At 55.9% G+C, this 17378-nt stretch overlaps 1 protein-coding gene across 3 annotated transcripts; it reads left to right on the top strand.

Annotated features, from left to right (window-relative positions):
- Positions 1-12737: 12737 nt before the first annotated feature.
- LOC307220346 (epiplakin-like) lies at positions 12738-16896 on the top strand. Of its 3 annotated transcripts, none has more exons than XM_079984225.1 (2): positions 12738-15099; positions 16602-16896. In XM_079984225.1, the coding sequence occupies exons 1-2, from the start codon at positions 12923-12925 to the stop codon at positions 16681-16683; spliced, it is 2259 nt and encodes a 752-aa protein (XP_079840351.1). In that variant the 5' UTR covers positions 12738-12922; the 3' UTR covers positions 16684-16896. The 3 variants fall into 3 exon arrangements, with proteins under 3 accessions (XP_079840351.1, XP_079840350.1, XP_079840349.1); XM_079984224.1 differs by having other exon boundaries at positions 12738-15061; positions 16564-16896; XM_079984223.1 differs by lacking the exon at positions 16602-16896 and having other exon boundaries at positions 12738-15675.
- The last annotated feature ends 482 nt before the right edge of the window (positions 16897-17378 follow it).

Genomic DNA, 17378 nt, shown 5'->3' on the forward strand with positions numbered 1-17378 from the left:
ATGAGGGAGGCCTTCCCTTCCTGATTCAGCTCTATGGGCTTCTCAAGCCTCAGACTGGCACCTGAGCAGTGAGTGTCGGGGCAACAGGGGAGTGAACTGGGGAGGGCCGGGCAATGGCTGGGTTTCAACATTGTGATCTATCACCGTCTATCAACATTGCAATATGCCAATGCATCACAGTGTCTGAAATAAGGATGGAACCATGTAGAGGCAAACTGAGAAACCAGGGATAGAAGATGGAGGAAATATGGAGGGAGGCAGGAGGAAGAAAGTGGGGTGCCACAAGAGTCGGGAGACAGACACACCGGATCCAGTCAAACAGAATCTCGTGGAATGATGAAACTATTTGAACACACAACCACCGTCAAATGCTATTGGCTGAACCTTAAAGATCCACTGCACAGATGATGGCAATTTTTAAATAATTGTATTTCAGGTGCTCTCTGTCCCTCTCCACCCTGAGGCATTGAAAAATGGGCAAAGATTGATTTCAAGTTTTGCATTGGGGGGGGGGGGAGACATTGGTTGTCACTGAAAGGAGCTTTGCAGCACTGGCATGAGGGAAAACATGGCTCAGAGGCATGGAGAGTTACAGAACCTCATAATCTGCTTCACTGAATCACAGGTTGCCTCTTTGTCCACACAGCTCTTCTGTGGTTTCTTGATGGTTTTCCTGTCATTCTGTGCAAAATTCACAAAGCTCCTTGATAATCCATGCCTTGAAACAATGTTGTTGTGGAAGGTTCAGTCCCCAAAGGCATATCCAAGTACGAGAGGCAATGGGGAAACCCAGCCAGGTGGGCAGGGTATAAATAAGAAATTAATAAGAATAATAAGAATGAATATTGTTACTATTATTATGACTCCACCTGAAATCCTGGAAAGCTGCTGCCAGGACGTGTGGGCAACACTGAGCTGGAGGAACCAAGGGTCTGACTCGCTGCCAGAGCAAGCCCTGAAGGGTCTCTACCTGCAGGCTGTGAACCCAGAAACTGCTGCGCAGAGGCACTTACTGCCTCCTGCTGTGGAGAGAAATCATAAAGTTGGAAGGGACCCCCAAGAGTCAGGAATCGTGGCCTCAGGAGCTGGGAGCCATCAGTGGCCGGATCCTCTGTGAACTTGTCTGCTTGCCTTTAACGCCATCCAAGTTGGTGACCATCATCGCTACCTCTGGGAGAGAAGGCCTTTGCTTCACCCTTCTGCCCTGTGGCAAGAAGGGCTTTCTTTCCTCTGCCCTGAATCTCCCAACATTCAGCTTCACTGGATGATCCTGTGGGGCTCCAGTCTTACACAAGAGGTGGAAAGCCCTGCTGACATGCCCCACCCCAAGCCGAGACTCCAATGGGGGGCAGTTTCTGGGTTGGGTTGTGGCAGCTGAGGCCACATTAAACTCAAGAACCTCTGAGGTGGCCTGACCCCTTTCACCTCTTGGCACTGGCTCTCCTCTGCCACACCACGTCCCAATGTCACCGTGCTGGAGGCTCAGCATGTGGCTGGTCAAGGAGAAGCGTCCAGCCAGGGAGGCAGGACCAGTTCCCAGAACCTGGCTGCAGGTTCAAGGGGTCCATGGGCAATGTGTCCTCTCTTGGGCCGGCTCCAGATCTAACCACCCTTTAAAATTCCCATGATGCCCCAGCGTGATGTTAGGTCAGGGGCATTGTGGGAAATTAAATGGGGTCTAGGTGCAGCTGCCCTGAGCTGGGCCATGGAAGGAAACTTTTAAGGTGGGGTGGGGAGAATTGGGCCAGGCATCAGCAGGACACCCTCAGCTCTGGCCCCAGTGCTGGGCCCTGGCAGGATGCAAAGAAGAAGAAGACAGAAAAGAAGACAGCATCAAAGAAGCTGGGTGGTGGTGGTGGTTTATTTTTATATTTTGGCTTCAAGGGCTTATCTCACTTGTTCCTCTATCAGCAGCTCAAAAACCATCCGGTTTGAAGACTTTACGGGGTAAATCTCCTTCAAGCTGAACTGCAGTGGGCTAATATAACAATAAACCACCACTCTTTCCAGCATCTCTGAAAACATTTCTCTCTCTCTTTGGTTTACATTATTGGACACTTCCTGCTTCCCACCAGCAACCCAAGGATGCTAGAAGCTGACAGCAGCCCTACCAGTTTCCCCGTCCCAAACTGGGCCGTGATGTGGGCAGTAGGCCAGGGGGTGTCCCAAACTCCACCAATGCAACAGAAAATGGAAAGAAGCCCAGCCGGCCCAGAGGGAAGAAGCAAGCTGCCAGATGTGGGCAGGGTGCCCCCCAGCGGCCATGCGGCAGACACAGACTCAGCCTCCTCAGCATGGCCTGGACCCCTCAGTGCAGGATTCAACCATGAAGAAGCCCCCTTGTCACCTGCTCTCCCTTCACCTGAGCACCAGCCACCTCAGCACCCAAAGAGGGGTGTCTTCATGCCCAGCTCTTGGTGGGCACCAGAGACAGAGGAATTTCAGTGGTGCCACCCTCTTCTGGCTTTTCAAAGAGCTTTGAGGACCCATCTGCCTCAATCTGCTTTTAGCTGAGATGGCAATTTGTCTGCTGGTTTGAAACTGTATTTTGGCATGAAATTAAGGGGTTTTGTTGAAATTGTAAACTGCTTAGAGGTTTTACTACAGTTAAGTGGTATATATGATTTTGTTAATTGAATAAATCAAAACCGATAGTGTGTTTTTACTGAGTTTTAGCCTCCTTGGGAGATTTCTTTCCCTTGTAAGGAAGCCTGCTCCTTACTCCTAAGTGTCTGGGCACAGTGATTGCTCAGTGAGCAGGAAAATCATCTCTCTGCCCAGGCTCAGAGGTGCTGCCCCCTATGGTGTCCAAGTACTTGCTGGCTTCAGTAAGCCAGGGGACCCAGCAGGGGGTGCCAGCTGACCAGGATCTGGCCCTGAAAGAGGGCGAGGAGGAACTCTGCACCAGGCCCTCCTTCTCTGCCACCACTGCACCCAGGTCACGTCACCCACGTTTTAGAATCGAGTGCCTACTGTATGTACATATGTATGTGCAAATGTGCATCTATCTCTATACATACTGTATGCAGATATGTGTCAGCTGGAGCAGCCACACCTGGCTGAATCATTCAGATGTTTTCCAAGAGGGCAGGTGGTGTTAGGGTCTTCCACTCCAGGCCTTTGGGAGATGCAGAGAGGGCTCTGATGATCAGAGGGGGGCACCAAAGAGGGGGCCTTTCAGCCGCCCCCCCCCACGTCCTCCTCATGCCCTCCAACATTTCTTTGATGGAAATACGGACATTCTGTTCTACATCAATGTGCGGCATCTATGTGTGCTGGAGATGAAACGTGGGAGCAGCTTCCTGATGTAGAATGGTCACCTGGAGCAAATGACCACCTCTCTGCCGAACATACCTCATCGGGTTGTTGTAAAGAAAAAATGAGTGAGCAAAGGTAGAACATGTAGAACATCTTCCGCAGATAAGGAGAATGAAATAAAATAATAAAATTTTAGCTGGAAGCTGCCTTGAGTCCCTGACAGGGGAAAAGGTGAGTAATAATAATAATAATAATAATAATAATAATAATAATAATACAGAAGCTGTTGAGAATGATCAGGAACTTACCAGAGAGTAAATTCTATTGAATTCTGGAACTTAGTTCTGAGTAAAAATGCTTTGGATTGAAGTGTAAGGCTGCCCAGTCTAGACCCAGTTACTTGGGAGTAATACAGTGAGACTTACTTCTGAGTAGACAGCATAAGGTTCCATTTACAATAAAGGAATCAATACTCCATGCATTTCCTCTGAGGAACGGGTCTGATCTCTCCACCACTTTCAATTGTTCTCCAGGATGTGGAAAAGCAGGACCTTCTGGGATCGAATCAGACACTGGAACGGCTTCTGTCATTCTAGGACTGTCTCTGGAAAATCAGGACACTTGGAGAGTATGATGCTAACAAAGCAACCCCCCCCCCCCCGTTGCTTTGGGAGGGCGAGGGGCTTTCCTTTGGCCTGGTGGGGGGGAGGTGGACGGCAAGGGCCTCCCAGCCACCCCACCCCTCCTGGGCCATTAAACTGGAACAGGAGCATGGAGGGTTTCAAGCCAGTGTTGGAACACAGCAGAAATGTGGGTCAGCCCCATGGAGAGCGGCTGAGTCCACTTCCCTCCTCCTTCCGCTGCCTGGCCTGGCCCTGCTCCATGGGCTCTGCTTGGCGGGAGACCCCTGTTCTGCTGCAGCCCCTCGACAGGCCCAGCAAGTCCACGGGGGGGGGGGCAGGGCTGGGCCTGGGGGCAGACCTGGGGGGCTGGGTGACCCTCAGGGGTCCCTTCGATTCAGCCGCCCTGTGATCACTGTGATCATGGGGGTCTTTGTGCCATGGCCTGCCCAGCTGAAGAAGAAGAGTTTGGATTTGATATCCCACTTTATCACTACCCGAAGGAGTCTCAAAGCAACTAACAATCTCCCTTTTCCCTTCCTCCCCACAACAAACACCCTTTGGGGTGAGTGGGGCTGAGAGACTTCAGAGAAGTGTAGCTGGCCCAAGGTCACCCAGCAGCTGCGTGTGGAGGAGTAGGGAAGTGAACCCAGTTCCCCAGATTACAAGTCCACTGCTCTTAACCACTACACCACACTGGCTCTCCTTTTCCCCTGGGCAACTGAGGGGCTTCTGCTGGTCTTGGAAGCAGCCGGCAAACATTCCAGGTGAAGAAATGGCCACCTGTCCCTGGGTAGGCGGAGGAGAAAAGAACCGACTGCTGCTCTTGTTCTTATTACATCTATGTGGAGCCCACATTTTATTGCAGGTACAAAATGCAAAAAGACAGATAAAATAGAAAAAGCTAAAAACATAGGAATGCTAATAATCAACAAGGACAGTGGTACCTCAGGTTACAAACACCTCAGGTTACAGACTCCACTAACCTGGAAGTAGTACCTCGGGTTAAGAACTTTACCTCAGGATGAGAACAGAAATCGTGCGGCGGCAGCAGCAGGAGACCCCATTAGCTAAAGTGGTACCTCAGGTTAAGAACGGACCTCTGGAACAAATTAAGTTCATAACCAGAGGTACCACTGTAATTAAACACCAATAGTACAAACACACACACACACACACAATTTCATTGAGGTACGAATCTGGACTGGCCAGCCAAAAAGGCAGCAGTGGGAGATGCGCAGAGTTGCAGGAGGGAGAGGGCGCATCCTGCACCAGGAAGGCCTCAGATGTTGGCGTGACTCAAAAGTGTCCAGCGCTTTAATTAATCCACCCCACCCCGGCTCAGGGCTCAGCACCAGCACCAAGGCATATTTTAAGCTCCCCTTCATTTTGTGGAGAGGCAGGGAGGGGGAGGGGGAGCTCCTGAATGGGCCAAAGGGGGCTGGAAAGGGAGGGTCCATGGCCAGTTCTACAAGGGGAGGGAGGGGGAGAGGCAACCTGGGTGGCGCCCAGTCCCTAGAGTGGGAGCGGGCACCGTTCTTGGCATTGGCAGCAGGTGGGCCCTGGATGGGGGGGGCAAAGGCAAGTGGGCATGGCGGGCAGTGGAGGCGGTCAGGGTCTTCACACACCCACACACCTTAGAGACACACTTTGTCCCAGTTAGGGACACACACTCATTAACTCAGATTCACCCTGACACCCAGTGCCCCCCCCATTCCCCACACCCAGAACCTCCCTCCCTCCTTGTCTCTATCACTTTCTCCCTCTTTTGCTCACATCCCGCCCCCATTCCCACTTCCCCCCACCTATCTAACATCAGCCATGAGCTAGAATAGGGCTGATAGGTTTGGGGGCTCAGGCTGGATGGTGGCTGTCCGTCAGGGATTCTTCAGCGGCAACTCTTGCACTGCAGGGCTTGGACTAGATGGTCTTTGGGAACCCCTCCCTGCGCTACCATTCTGCGAATGCCCTGGCTCCCTCCCAAACTGTGGGTAGAATCTATCAGAGGAAACCAGCCAGACCAGTTCCTTTGCTCAGGTAATGGCCTTAGCCGGCCAGTTAAGGACCAGCATTTGCATGAGGGGGAGGCTGCCCTTTGCCCTAGAGACAAAGGGGGGCAAATCCCACCCCCAGTTGGAAGCAGGACCACCTTGTGAGGGAGGCAAACAATAGCCAGAGTGCTTTGTGTTGAGTTTTTGGCTGATGCTGGAAGCTGGAGAGACAGAGGTCAGCCTTGCTCAGTGCTGGATCCCTAACAGGGAGGCAGATCTGCTGTGAACCCCTCTGCTCAGGTTGCAGATATGCGTAAATAAAGCTGTATATCCAAAAAGAAGGTTTTCAAACAGAGGTTGGAAGGCCATTTCTCAAGAATTATTTAGCTAGGATTCCTGCACTGCAGGGGGGTCCCTTCCAACTCTACAATTCCATGAAGACGCCGCACTCTTCAGTGACCCTCATTCCAAGGAAACTGAGCCCTGGGGAGCCCCCAGAGTCTCTCCCTGCTCAGAGATTGGGGTGCAGGCAACCGGGGGGGGGGGAGAGAAGCTGGTTGTCCTCGTGTGGCTGGGCTGTGGGGCGGAAGCCTCCCCATGAACAAAGGACAACAATCTTAAGGACAATCTGGGAGGGCAAGTCCTCCCTGCCCAGCTCCTCTCCCTGTGCAAAAGACCACGGCCCCCTCCCCCACCTCTGGCTGCCATCAGCATCCGTCCCAGAGGTCCAGGGACAGGCCCAGAGCCAAGGGATGGAAAGACCCGCCTGCCCGCTCCCAGCCCTGAACAGGGACCCCCATGGGGTGTCCTGGGGGGGGGAGGAGAATACCGTATGAGAAATTGATGCCTGGGGGGGGGGGGAACAGCTTGGAGCTACTGACCTCTTTGGGCTAGATTTTGCAAGGGGGAGGACTTGGCATTGCTGACCAAACTGCTTGCCTTGTCGCCTCCTGCGTAGCCCAGCTCTGGCTGTCAACTCTCAGCTTTTGTAAGGCTGGTTCCATGGAGGCAGTTATTTTGCATTTATTTATTTTTTGCAAGTCAAGTGCTTGACTTCATTTAGGGGGAAGCTGTCAGGAGTTGAACCCAGGACGCCTCCATCCGTCCAGGCTCTTCCAGATGCAGCCACAAGAGGGGAGGTCCTTCGAGAGCAGCTGGAGGAAGGGAGGCTGGCTGGCTGGCTGTGCCCCCTCTGCTGCCACACCCTGCACTCCAGAGCAGGCTCAACTGGGAGCAGAGAGGGCATGGGAACCCCCACTGGCCTTCTCCTCCCCTGGTGGGCCCTCAGCCACGTCCCCTGCAGTGGCCCAGTGCAATGGGACGACAACCCCTCTGCACTCTTCCCTGGGCCAGATCTTGCCTGCCTACTGTTCCCTCGCAAAGAGGAGGCGGCCTTGGCTATGGTGGGGGTACCCTGGGCCTTCATTTCCGGGGGCTCTGAAAAGTTTCTCTGTGTGAGGCAGGATGGGCTCTGAGGGCAGAGGCTCCTCTCCAGGGTCTTCTTCGCCCTTGGCTTCCCCCTTGGCTCCCTCCTCAGCCGCCTGCCTCCTGGGGGTGTCAGAGGGGTGGTTCAAGCAACTGTTTCGGTGGGGGGGCTTATTGTGAGGAGCTTCTGGCCTGGTCTTGGGGGCTCCTTGGCTTCCTCCAAGGAGCTGGCCTGGGGGGCTGCTGGGCGGTTCTCCCTGCCCCATCTTCTCCTCCCCTCGAGCCCTGTGAGGTCAGCTGAGCTGCAAGGCTGCGGTGGGACTGGGACCCAGCTCTCCCTGGCCCTCCTCTGACCCCCCAACCACTCCAGCATGATGCCTCCTGCTCCTTGCCCTGCAGGTTTTATGCTTGTTTCTGCTTGTGCTTCCACATTAAAATGGAAAAGCCTTTCCAAAGGGCAGGGGCCAAAAATAACCCCTCTTTGGCTCTGCCTTGCCAACCCTCCTCCCCCCCCCCTTGTAAAGACCCCTCCCCTTGTTTGGGCCTGCTGGTTCCTTGGTGGCAAAGGAGGAGCTGGGGAGGCGGGAAGAGGCTTCTTTCTGCCCTGTTGTTGTGGCAGCAGCGTGTGCCTGCCCCACACCTTGGCCTGGCAGGCAGGGCTGGGCCGTGTGTCATCGCTGGGCGGGGTGGCCAGCTTTAAAGCCGAGGCAGCAGCACTTGTGGGACAGTCAGAAGAGGCAGCCGGACGAGGCAGAAGAGATCAGAGCAGCGCTTCACCAGGAGCCTTCAGGTAGGGGCTGGGGGCACCTTCTGCGGGGCACCTGGGAGGTGCCAAGGCGGGAGACGGAAGCAGCAGTGCCTTCCTGCTCAGATCTCTCAAGAGGAAAGTAGGCAAGGGGATGCTGAGGCCCCTGCTAGACCCCCAGGATGGGGCCGCCCAGTCAGGATCTGGCAAGAAGCCCGAGGATGAGGGTGGAGGTGCCATCCTCTCCAGTGAGGCAGCTGGCAGACCCCTCACCCCCTTGAGTTCAAGACCTCCCTATCCTCACTCAGTTTAAAAAGCTGTTGGTGGAGAGGAGAGCAGGAGTGCCTTTCCGACCCACTTAAGTAGGGGAATGAGGGAGGGATGGAGGAAGGGATGGAAGGGGGCTCGTGCCAGGTGCTGAAGCAGCCAAGTGGAGGCTGGAGACCAGACCAGCCCCACACGCAGCTCAGTCACCCACTGAGCAACACTGAGAAGAGGCTGCAGGCTTCTCTGCAGGAGCGCTCCCCCCCAGACATGGCTGCAGCCTCCACTCTGCACCCCACTTCAAATGGGGGCCTGGGCCACAGTGATGCTTAGAGGGCAAAGCTGCAGGTTCCAGCCCCATGGGGAGCCCACAGGAGTGAAATCAGAGGCTGGCCAAACTCCCTCATTCAGACGTGCCCCAAGTGTGGCTAAGATACCTGCCTGTTTGGCCCCTGACTCTTCTCCAGCCCCAGGGGATGCAGGGTGCAGAAGAGGAGCAGGAGGAGGCGCCCAGTGCCTTGTTTGCAGGAGCTCAGCACCAGGGAGAGGAGGCTGGGCTCCTGGAGGGACCCCTGGCTCAGCTGCTGGCCAGGACCTGGAAGCAGCAGCAGTGGGGTGAGAGGCACTCAGGAAGGGTCTGGAATGGGGTGCTTGTCAGGAGAGGAGAAAATGAGGGGCAGTCCAAGGGTGCGAAGGGGATAAGGGGCAGATCCTGCTGGCCTTAGTGGAAGGCCAGCGGCTCCACCAAGCAGTGCGGGGGGCACCCCCTCTCTGCACCTGGCTGCCACGGCCTCAGAGGGGTGGCTAATCCCACCCCCCTATGTTTTGGTGCCAAGTCCCTCAGTCCACCCAGGCCAAGCCAGAGTGCAGCCTCTCCCCACCTCCCTGTGCTGGGCTCATGCCAGCCCCACAGGTCCCCGGAGATGCGCAGGGGTCAGCTGACCATTAGGCAAATTGGCCCCAGAGGCAGGAGGCCATTTGGGCAGTTGTGCTCCCGGCTCCTCCTCCTCCTCCTCCTGTTGTTGTTGTTGTTGTGATGTTGTGTCATTTCCTCTGCTTGGCTGGCCCTGGCAGAGCAGGTGGCCTCTGCCTCCAGGACTCCAGCACCGGGCCAGCCTCCTCGGGTGGCAATTAGGCGGGCATGGAATGTGGTTGGCCGCCTCCTGGCACTCCAGATGCATCTGGCTCCCGCACCTCTTTCCCCAAAAGACAATTGGCCCGTCACTCACCTGCAGGAGCCCAGCCAGCTCCCATCTGCCTCTGAAAAGCCGCAGAGGTAGGGAGGGAAGCAGGAGGGAGCAGGCAGCCGTTCTCAGCCCCCTGGGATCCATTCAGCCCTTTCTCTGCTGGAGAAGCAAATGGACACCAGGCCTTGAAGAATGCAAGAGTGGGGGGGGGGGGAGTTTTCTCCCTCTCGTGATCGTAGATTCAGTGAAGTTGGAGGTTGGGCGTCCTTCCACATGAAGCACACGGTTAAAACTATGCAGGAGGCAGTCCTGGCTGCCAACCAAGATGGCCTTCATTTTCATCATCATCATCATCATCATTAGCCCACCTTTTCCCTGATGGGGCTCAAGGCAGCTTTGAAAGAGAATCAGACAGACGCAGGGAGAATGAGCCTACTAGCCAGGATGGCAGCATCTTTTCTTGGCTGCCGGAGGGGACCTGCCTCTGACTGCTGCTTGCTGGGAAGGGGGGTGGGGAGAGCTCTGCTGCTGCGGCTGCTCTTGGGGGCTTCTTCCCTCTGGGACCCCCTTTGCCCACTGAGAATGCTGGATGAGGGCCCCCCCTCTGGCCTGATCCAGCTGCTGACATTCTTCTGAGGGGCTCTTGGCTGCATTTGCCACAAGAGCCCTGGAAGCACTTTTGTGTTTTCACTGCAGTCTGGTGTGTCATTTATTCCACATTTCAAGGACAGCCCTGCAGGATCAGGCCCAGGTGGGCCCCTCTAGCCTGGCCCTAGTTTCCCGCATGGCTACCCAGATGCCCCACTGGGAAGACCGCAAGCGGGACATGGAGGGGGGTACAACCCCCCTCACCGCTTTTTGCACTACAGCACGCAGCACAGTGGGGTAGACGGCCTTTGCAGACAGAGGTTCCACTTAGCTCTAACTGAAGCCGTAACAAGAGTCCTACTGGCCAAGCAGATGCCCCACAGGGAAGCCGGCAAGCGGGCCAGGGGGCACCCACAGCCCTTGCCCCCCTTGCCTGCTGTCTTTGGTCCCCAGTGACTTTGGCACTTTCTGAGGACTCCCCTGTGCCTGTATTCTGTGGGAGGGGTTCAGGTACAGGCTGCAGGTGGCGGTTTGCCAAGCTAAAGTGGATCAAATCCCTCTGTTACCTGAGTGCCACAAATCCACTTTTAAAAAGCAGCAGTGGTTAGGAAAGTGAAGCAGAAAAGAGTGTGGGATGGAGGATACCCAAAGCGCTGCAAGGAAATTGGGAGAGGGGAGCAGGCATCAACGCACAACTTCCCTGCAAACAGGTAAAGGTAAAGGGACCCCTGACCATTAGGTCCAGTCGTGGCCGATTGGGGTTGCGGCACTCATCTCGCTTTATTGGCCGAGGGAGCCGGCGTACAGCTTCCAGGTCATGTGGCCAGCATGACTAAGCCGCTTCTGGCGAACCAGAGCAGTGCACGGAAACACTGTTTACCTTCCTGCCGGAGCGGTATCTATTGATCTACTTGCACTTTGACTTTGCTTTCGAACTGCTAGGTTGGCAGGAGCAGGGACTGAACAATGGGAGCGGCCCTAGGCTCTGTGGGTTAATCCACAGTGCCACCCACGTCCTGTTGAGTAAAGACTGAGTTTAATCTACCCTCCGTGTAAGCTTTGTGTGAGCAAATTGGGAAGGATGCCAATTCCTGGCAGAGGGGGCTACTAGCGATTCCTGCCTTGCAGAAGGGAGGAGTAGATCATCCTTGAGGTGCCTCCTGACTACACTCCTATTGTTCAATGATTCTGTCTCCACAGTCACAGGAGGGGAGAGTGTTGCTCCTGTGCCTGAGTCCTGCTTGCTGGTTTCCCCCAAGAGGCATCTGGGGGGCCACAGGGAGAAGAGAATGCTGGACTTAGAAAGGCCCCTTTCCAGCAGCGTTCTTCCCACCTTCTTATGCTCACTAAATAGGTGGTTGGGGAATGGGGCTTACCCCCCCCCCCGCCCGCCCGGCTGCCCCTCCGCACTGGCCATTGCAGTGGGGGGGGGTGAGTGGGAGCCAGGGGCCAGTGGGTCTTCTCTGCCCTTTCAGCTCAGGCTGAAGGCTGAGGGTGTTTGTATCCAAACCTGTCTTTGTGACTCTGTGACTGAGCGGGGAGGGCAAGTGCTTGCCCCAGGCACGTTCACACAAACACACAGAGGAAGAAGGGTGTGTGCAGTTCCTGTGTACACGCGCCCATCCCCCAAACCCTGCCTCCTGTGTGGTTTCCCCAAATTGTTCCAAAGGAGCCCTTTTCCTCCACTTCCTCCCCAGCAAAGTGGCTTTGCTCCACCACAGCCCCAATTAGGTGCATTTGGGGCATTACCTCACCAGGCAGGCAGCCCCGCTTCCAATTTGAGCACCAGATGAGCCCAAGCGAAGAGCCGCCAAGCCCCAAAACACGGCAATTAACATAATGACGCAGGTGAGTCGACAGCCTGTGGACGGATGGATGGATGGAGGGCCTGCAAACAGGTTTCCTGGCTGGGGGCAAAGACAGGGTCACATGCCTGGCCGGACCAGTCTGGCTGAGCCCCGTGGCACAAGCAGGGTGCCCTCTTTGTCTTCTTCTTCCTCCGCCTGCGGCCCCAGCAGCTTAGCGTCAGGTCCCACTTGTCCTGAGCAGGTGGAATCCTGCGAAGCAATTCCTGACACAGGAGGTCTCAGCAGAGTCTCTCCTCCAAGGCAGCCTGGCCAGGATTTCTGCCCCAGGACCAACCCCCCCCCCCCCCCCCCCGCCCAGCACCAGGCATCATCACCAGCAGGTACTGAACTGGCACAGTTACCCCACCTGGTGCCTGAATAGTCCACAAAGGAGGGGCAGGGCTGGCACAGGAGTGGGTGAGACTTGTGGGGAGGGGACATGTGCAGGAGAATCACCCTAGAGAAGTGTCTGGGAAGGGGCTTGGTCTGCATTCTCACGTTTACTCTGGGAAGTGGCTGTGAGCTAGCCTTCTCTAAGCCAATGCCCTCCTGGCGTCCTGGACCTTCACTCCCGCTGTCCCACCTGCTGGCGAAGCCACAGCTGAATGGCATTGCCGAATGCTTGGCCTGTGCTGCTTATCCCAGAGATGGCTGGGCACACCTCACAGGGCAGTTGTGCATCTCCCGGCAGCCAGCAAGGGAGCAACCTCAGCCTAGGGCAGGATCCAGACGTGCCAGCCAGGGCCCACTTTACAGGTCTGCATTTGGCACAGACAGCAGGTGTTGGAAGGCCTAGCACTGTATGGAAATGCTCCCCTGCCTGGCTGGCACTGGCTGCTCTCTCTTCTTTGCAAAACAGCCTCCCTTGTGACCCCCAAATGGGAGCACGGTTGTCTCACAAAGCCTTTTCTGCCTCTCTCTTCCTCCAGAGACTTTTGCTTCCCCCTGCACGATCACCCACCCAGAAGACACACCTGGACCCCCTTGCACCCGAGCCATGCCACAGGACAAGCACCTTCCCAAGGGGGGCACGGACGCAGCCCCAATAGTCCAAGTCCGCGAAGAGCCACGCTGGCCCTTTCCGTGTGCGACCGACCTGAGCGAGGACCATGTCATTGCGGGCATCCTCAAGGAGCCGGGCAAGGAGAGGCTGAGCATCCGGCAAGCCATGCACCGAGGCCTCCTGACCCACGGGACAGGCCTGGCTCTGCTGGAGCACCAGGCCGTCTCAGGCTACATCGTGGACTTTACAAACAACCGGCTGCTGTCTGTGAGGGATGCCAAGAACGCTGGCCTGGTCGACCGAGAGCATTTCAACACTCTCCTCATTGCAGAGAAGGCCGTGACAGGCTACACTGACCCCTTCTCCGGGAGCAAAATCTCCCTCTTCCAGGCCATGAAGAAAGGCCTGCTCATCAAGGACCACGGCATCCGCCTGCTGGAGGCTCAGGTTGCTACGGGGGGCCTCATCCACCCCATGCACAGCCACCGCCTCCCTGTAGAGGTGGCCTACAAGTGGGGCTACTTGGATGCGGAGATCTTCCACCTGGTCTCCAACCCTGCCAATCACACGAGAAGGTGCTTTGACCCCAACGCCCGTGACAACCTCACATACCTGCAGCTCCTGCCCAGGTGCTTTCCTGACCCTGTCACTGGGCTGCTGATGTTTCAGGTGATGGATAAAGGGTCTGTCCATGTGGACGAGAATCTGCGGAGGTGCCTGAAGTCTGCCACGGCCCAAGTCCACGTGGGGCTTTTCCAGGGCGAAGAGGTCTCCATCTGGGACCTCCTCTTCTCCAGGTACATCCCCCGGCACAAGAGGCAGGAGCTGCTGAGGCAGTACAAAGCAGGCACCATCACCCTTGAGGAGATCACCCAGACCCTCACGACCATCATCACCGAGGTGGAGGCCAGAAGCAACCCTGGCTGCGTGAAGAAGCAAAGAGCCACCCAAACAAGAGCGTTTCCGGAGGCAGAGAAGAGCAAGCGGACTGCTGAGCGGGACGAGATGGTGAAGGCCCTCAAGTCCAGGGTGGTCAAGGTGCCTGCTGGGGAGCTCTGTGGGAGGAAGGTCTCTGTGTGGGACTTGCTCCACTCCAAGTACATCCCCAAGGGGAAGAGGAAAGAGATCCTGAAGCTGTATAGGATGGGCATCCTCAACATGGAGCAGATTGAGACGGTGGTCACTGCCATTGTGGCCAAAATAGAGGAGGAGAAAGCCAAAGGGCTGGGTCAGGTGACTGGCATGGCGAAGGGCGAAGGGGACAGAGCCGACCACCAGGAGAGGCAACTGAAGCAATCTTTACAGTTGGTGCGTATCCCTGTGACCTTTGGAGAGTTTAAAGGGCAAAGTGTCCCTGTGCTGGACCTTCTCTATTCTAAATATTTCTCCCAGGAGAAAAGACAGGAGCTGATGGAGCTGTACAGGACAGGGGTGCTCAGCCCTGGACAAATGACACTGGCTGTTAGTGAGACCTTGGAAAGAGCAGAAGCCAGCAAGAAGAAGTTCTCCATCAGAGTGAAAAGTCGGAGCCGAGAGTCATCAGGAACCAAGGAGGCCAAGGAAGCCAAGGAGGTCAAGGCTGCGGACCCCTCGCCCAACAAGCAATCGGATGATGTGCTGAAGGCCAAAATGGTCACTTTGCCCGCCGGAGAGTTCCGGGGCCAGCAGGTCTCCGTGTGGGACCTCCTTTTCTCTCACTACATCACAAGAGACAAGCAGGAAGAGCTCCTGAGGAAGTACAGAGATGGCCAGTTCAGTGCTGAGGATCTCTCCTCCATGCTCATCATCCTGGCTTCGTTGCACGACCTCTTCTACACTCTGGAACAAACGGCAGCAAAGGCCCCGGCCCAGGAGGCAGCCTCTTCCCCAGCAACATCACTTGAGGAAGACGAGGAGGAGGAAGATGACGATGATGATGCTGATGATGATGATGACGACGACGATGACGAAGGGCAGGATGAGAAGGACAAGGTCTTGAAGTCCAGGATGGTCGAGGTCCCTGTCGGCGAGTTCCGTGGGCGCAAAGTGTCCGTGTGGGACCTTCTCCACTCCAAGTACTTCCCAGAGAAGAAAAGGAAAGAGGTCCTGAAGCTGTACCGGATCGGGATCCTCTCGGCTGACCAAATGGAAAAGGTGGTCACGGGCATCGTCACCAGAGTAGGGGAGGAGAAGTCGGGCGAGGGTCGGCGTGCCAGCATCTCCAGCCAAGGGGCAGGAGCCCCCAGCGAGGGTAGGAGCGCCGGCTTCCCCCAAGACAGCCCCTCAGACAGGACGGTGGAGGTGCTCACCTTCGAGTTCCCCCTTGGGGAGTTCCAAGGCCGGAGAATCTCCATGTGGGACCTGCTCTTCTCCACATACGTCTCGGAGGCCAAAAGGCAGGACCTTCTGGTGAGATACATCACAGGAGCCCTGAGCAGCCAGGAGATGGTCAGCATCCTCTCTGCCCTCGTTGTCGAGGCGCACAGGCAGAGAAGCTCCTCCAGCATCCCACACCTGTTTGGCCTCCTGCACCCTGAGGCCTCCTACATGATGTTTGGGCCCTCCCAGGCCCAGTCGGGGTCTGTGCACGACCTGCTGCAGTCACACGAACAAGAAGCGCCCAAAGCCGGGAGGGTGACCTACAGTGAGATCACCATGACCACCACCGTTGTGCATGGGCCTGAGCAGAAGCAGGAGTAGCTCTGGAGCAAGGCAGCCGCCAGCAAGCGGCAGGTTCCAGAGCAGAGAGCTGCTGGCGGCTGCAGTGGGGGGGGGGTCAGCAGAGCAAGCCCTTCTGGGTGGGGGAGGGGGAAAGGGGAGGCCAAGAAGGGAGGGGGGAGGGCAGGTGATACTAGTGTAAGTAGGCCACTATAAGAGGGAGGCTGGGGGAGGGCGAGGGGGTTAATTGGGGAAACAGAGCTGGGGCTCCATCCAGGCAGGCAGTTCAGTGCTGGCCTCATCTACAGGACAGACTGGCCAGTCCTGATGCAAAGAACAGTGCAATCTTCAGCCCTCCCAGGGAATTGGAGGGAGTAGCTGTGGGGGGGGGAGGGTACCCAAAGGAGACCCCTTAGCTGGCCAGGAAAGGACTACTGGGGAAAGGACTGTCATGATGGCTAAACCTCAGAAAGAACTTTCTGCTAGTAAGAGCCGTTTGACCATAGAACTGTCTCCCTTGCGAGGTGGGGAGCTCTCCTTCTTTGGGGATTTTAAATAATAATAATAATAATAATAATAATAATAATAATAATAATAATAATAATTTTTATTTATATCCCGCCCTCCCCAGCCAAAGCCGGGCTCAGAGCAGCTAACAACAGTAAAAGTAACACAGCATTCTAAAATCAATTCATTTTAAAATCAATTCAAAATCAAATTAATGGCAACCAATGGGCTAGAGTTCTGTGAGGAATTACCGGAGGAGGGGGTCAGACTGTGCCCTGGCCAAAGGCCTGGTGGAACAGCTCTGTCTTGCAGGCCCTGCGGAAAGATGTCAAGTCCCGCAGGGCCCTAGTTTCTTGTGACAGAGCGTTCCACCAGATCGGGGCCACGGCTGAAAAAGCCCTGGCTCTGGTTGAGGCCAGCCTCACCTCCCTGTGGCCCGGGACCTCCAAGATGTCCCGGATCGGGATCCTCCCGGCTGACCAAATGGAAAGGTGGTCATGGGCATTGTCACCAAAGTAGGGGAGGAGAGGTCAGGTGAGGGTCAGCATGCCAGCATCTCCAGCCAAGGGGCAGGAGATTGGACGGCCATCTGTCATGGATGCATTAGGTGAGGTTCCCGCACTTCAGGGGGTTGGACTAGATGGCCCTTGGATCCCTTCCAACTCTACGATTCTATGATGATGAGGTTGGTGCGTGTGAGAGAGGAAGAGACTGTGATGGGGCTTCTTCAGATGTGGTCCTGAGTCTGCTTCCCCTTGGCAGGGCGAGGGAGGGGGAACTGACCTCAGGGGCATCGCCCCAAACCAAGCCAGGATCCGCATGCAAGCAGGAGGAAGTCGCCTGGGACTCAGCACCAACCTACAGCTCCAAAACATGCTCAGGGCACCATGTCCCAGGAAGCCCCCAATCCCAGTGGCCCCCTCCAGTTGGGGGAAGGGGCTAGCTCTGCTAACAGGGCTCTTGGACCGTAGGGAGATGTAGACAGACCTCCCTCAAAGCTACAACCAGCCACAGAGGGAGAGTGCTTGGTAAGTCCTGGGGGGGGGCAGGGAGTGTCCCCAAATGGTCCTAATAAGATGTTCAGTCAAAGTTAGGAAAGATTAAAGTTGACAACATTAGTGATGAATAAAGTGAGGGTGGAATGCAGGAAGGCCTCACCCCCCCCCCATTGGAGCAGTCATCTAGTCCAACCCCTGCAATGCAGGAATCTCCACCAAAGCAGCCATGACAGGTGGCTCCCCCCCAAAAAAAAACTCTGCTTTAAAACCTCCACAGAAGGAGAGTCCACCACCTCCCTCTGGAGACA

Source organism: Podarcis cretensis (genome assembly GCF_951804945.1).
Source record: "Podarcis cretensis genome assembly, chromosome: 7".
In the NCBI taxonomy this organism is placed as follows: Eukaryota; Metazoa; Chordata; class Lepidosauria; order Squamata; family Lacertidae; genus Podarcis; species Podarcis cretensis.

Excerpts from the sequence above, each read along its gene's own strand:
- LOC307220346 (XM_079984223.1), top strand. The coding sequence starts at position 12,923 with ATGCCACAGGACAAGCACCTTCCCAAGGGGGGCACGGACGCAGCCCCA.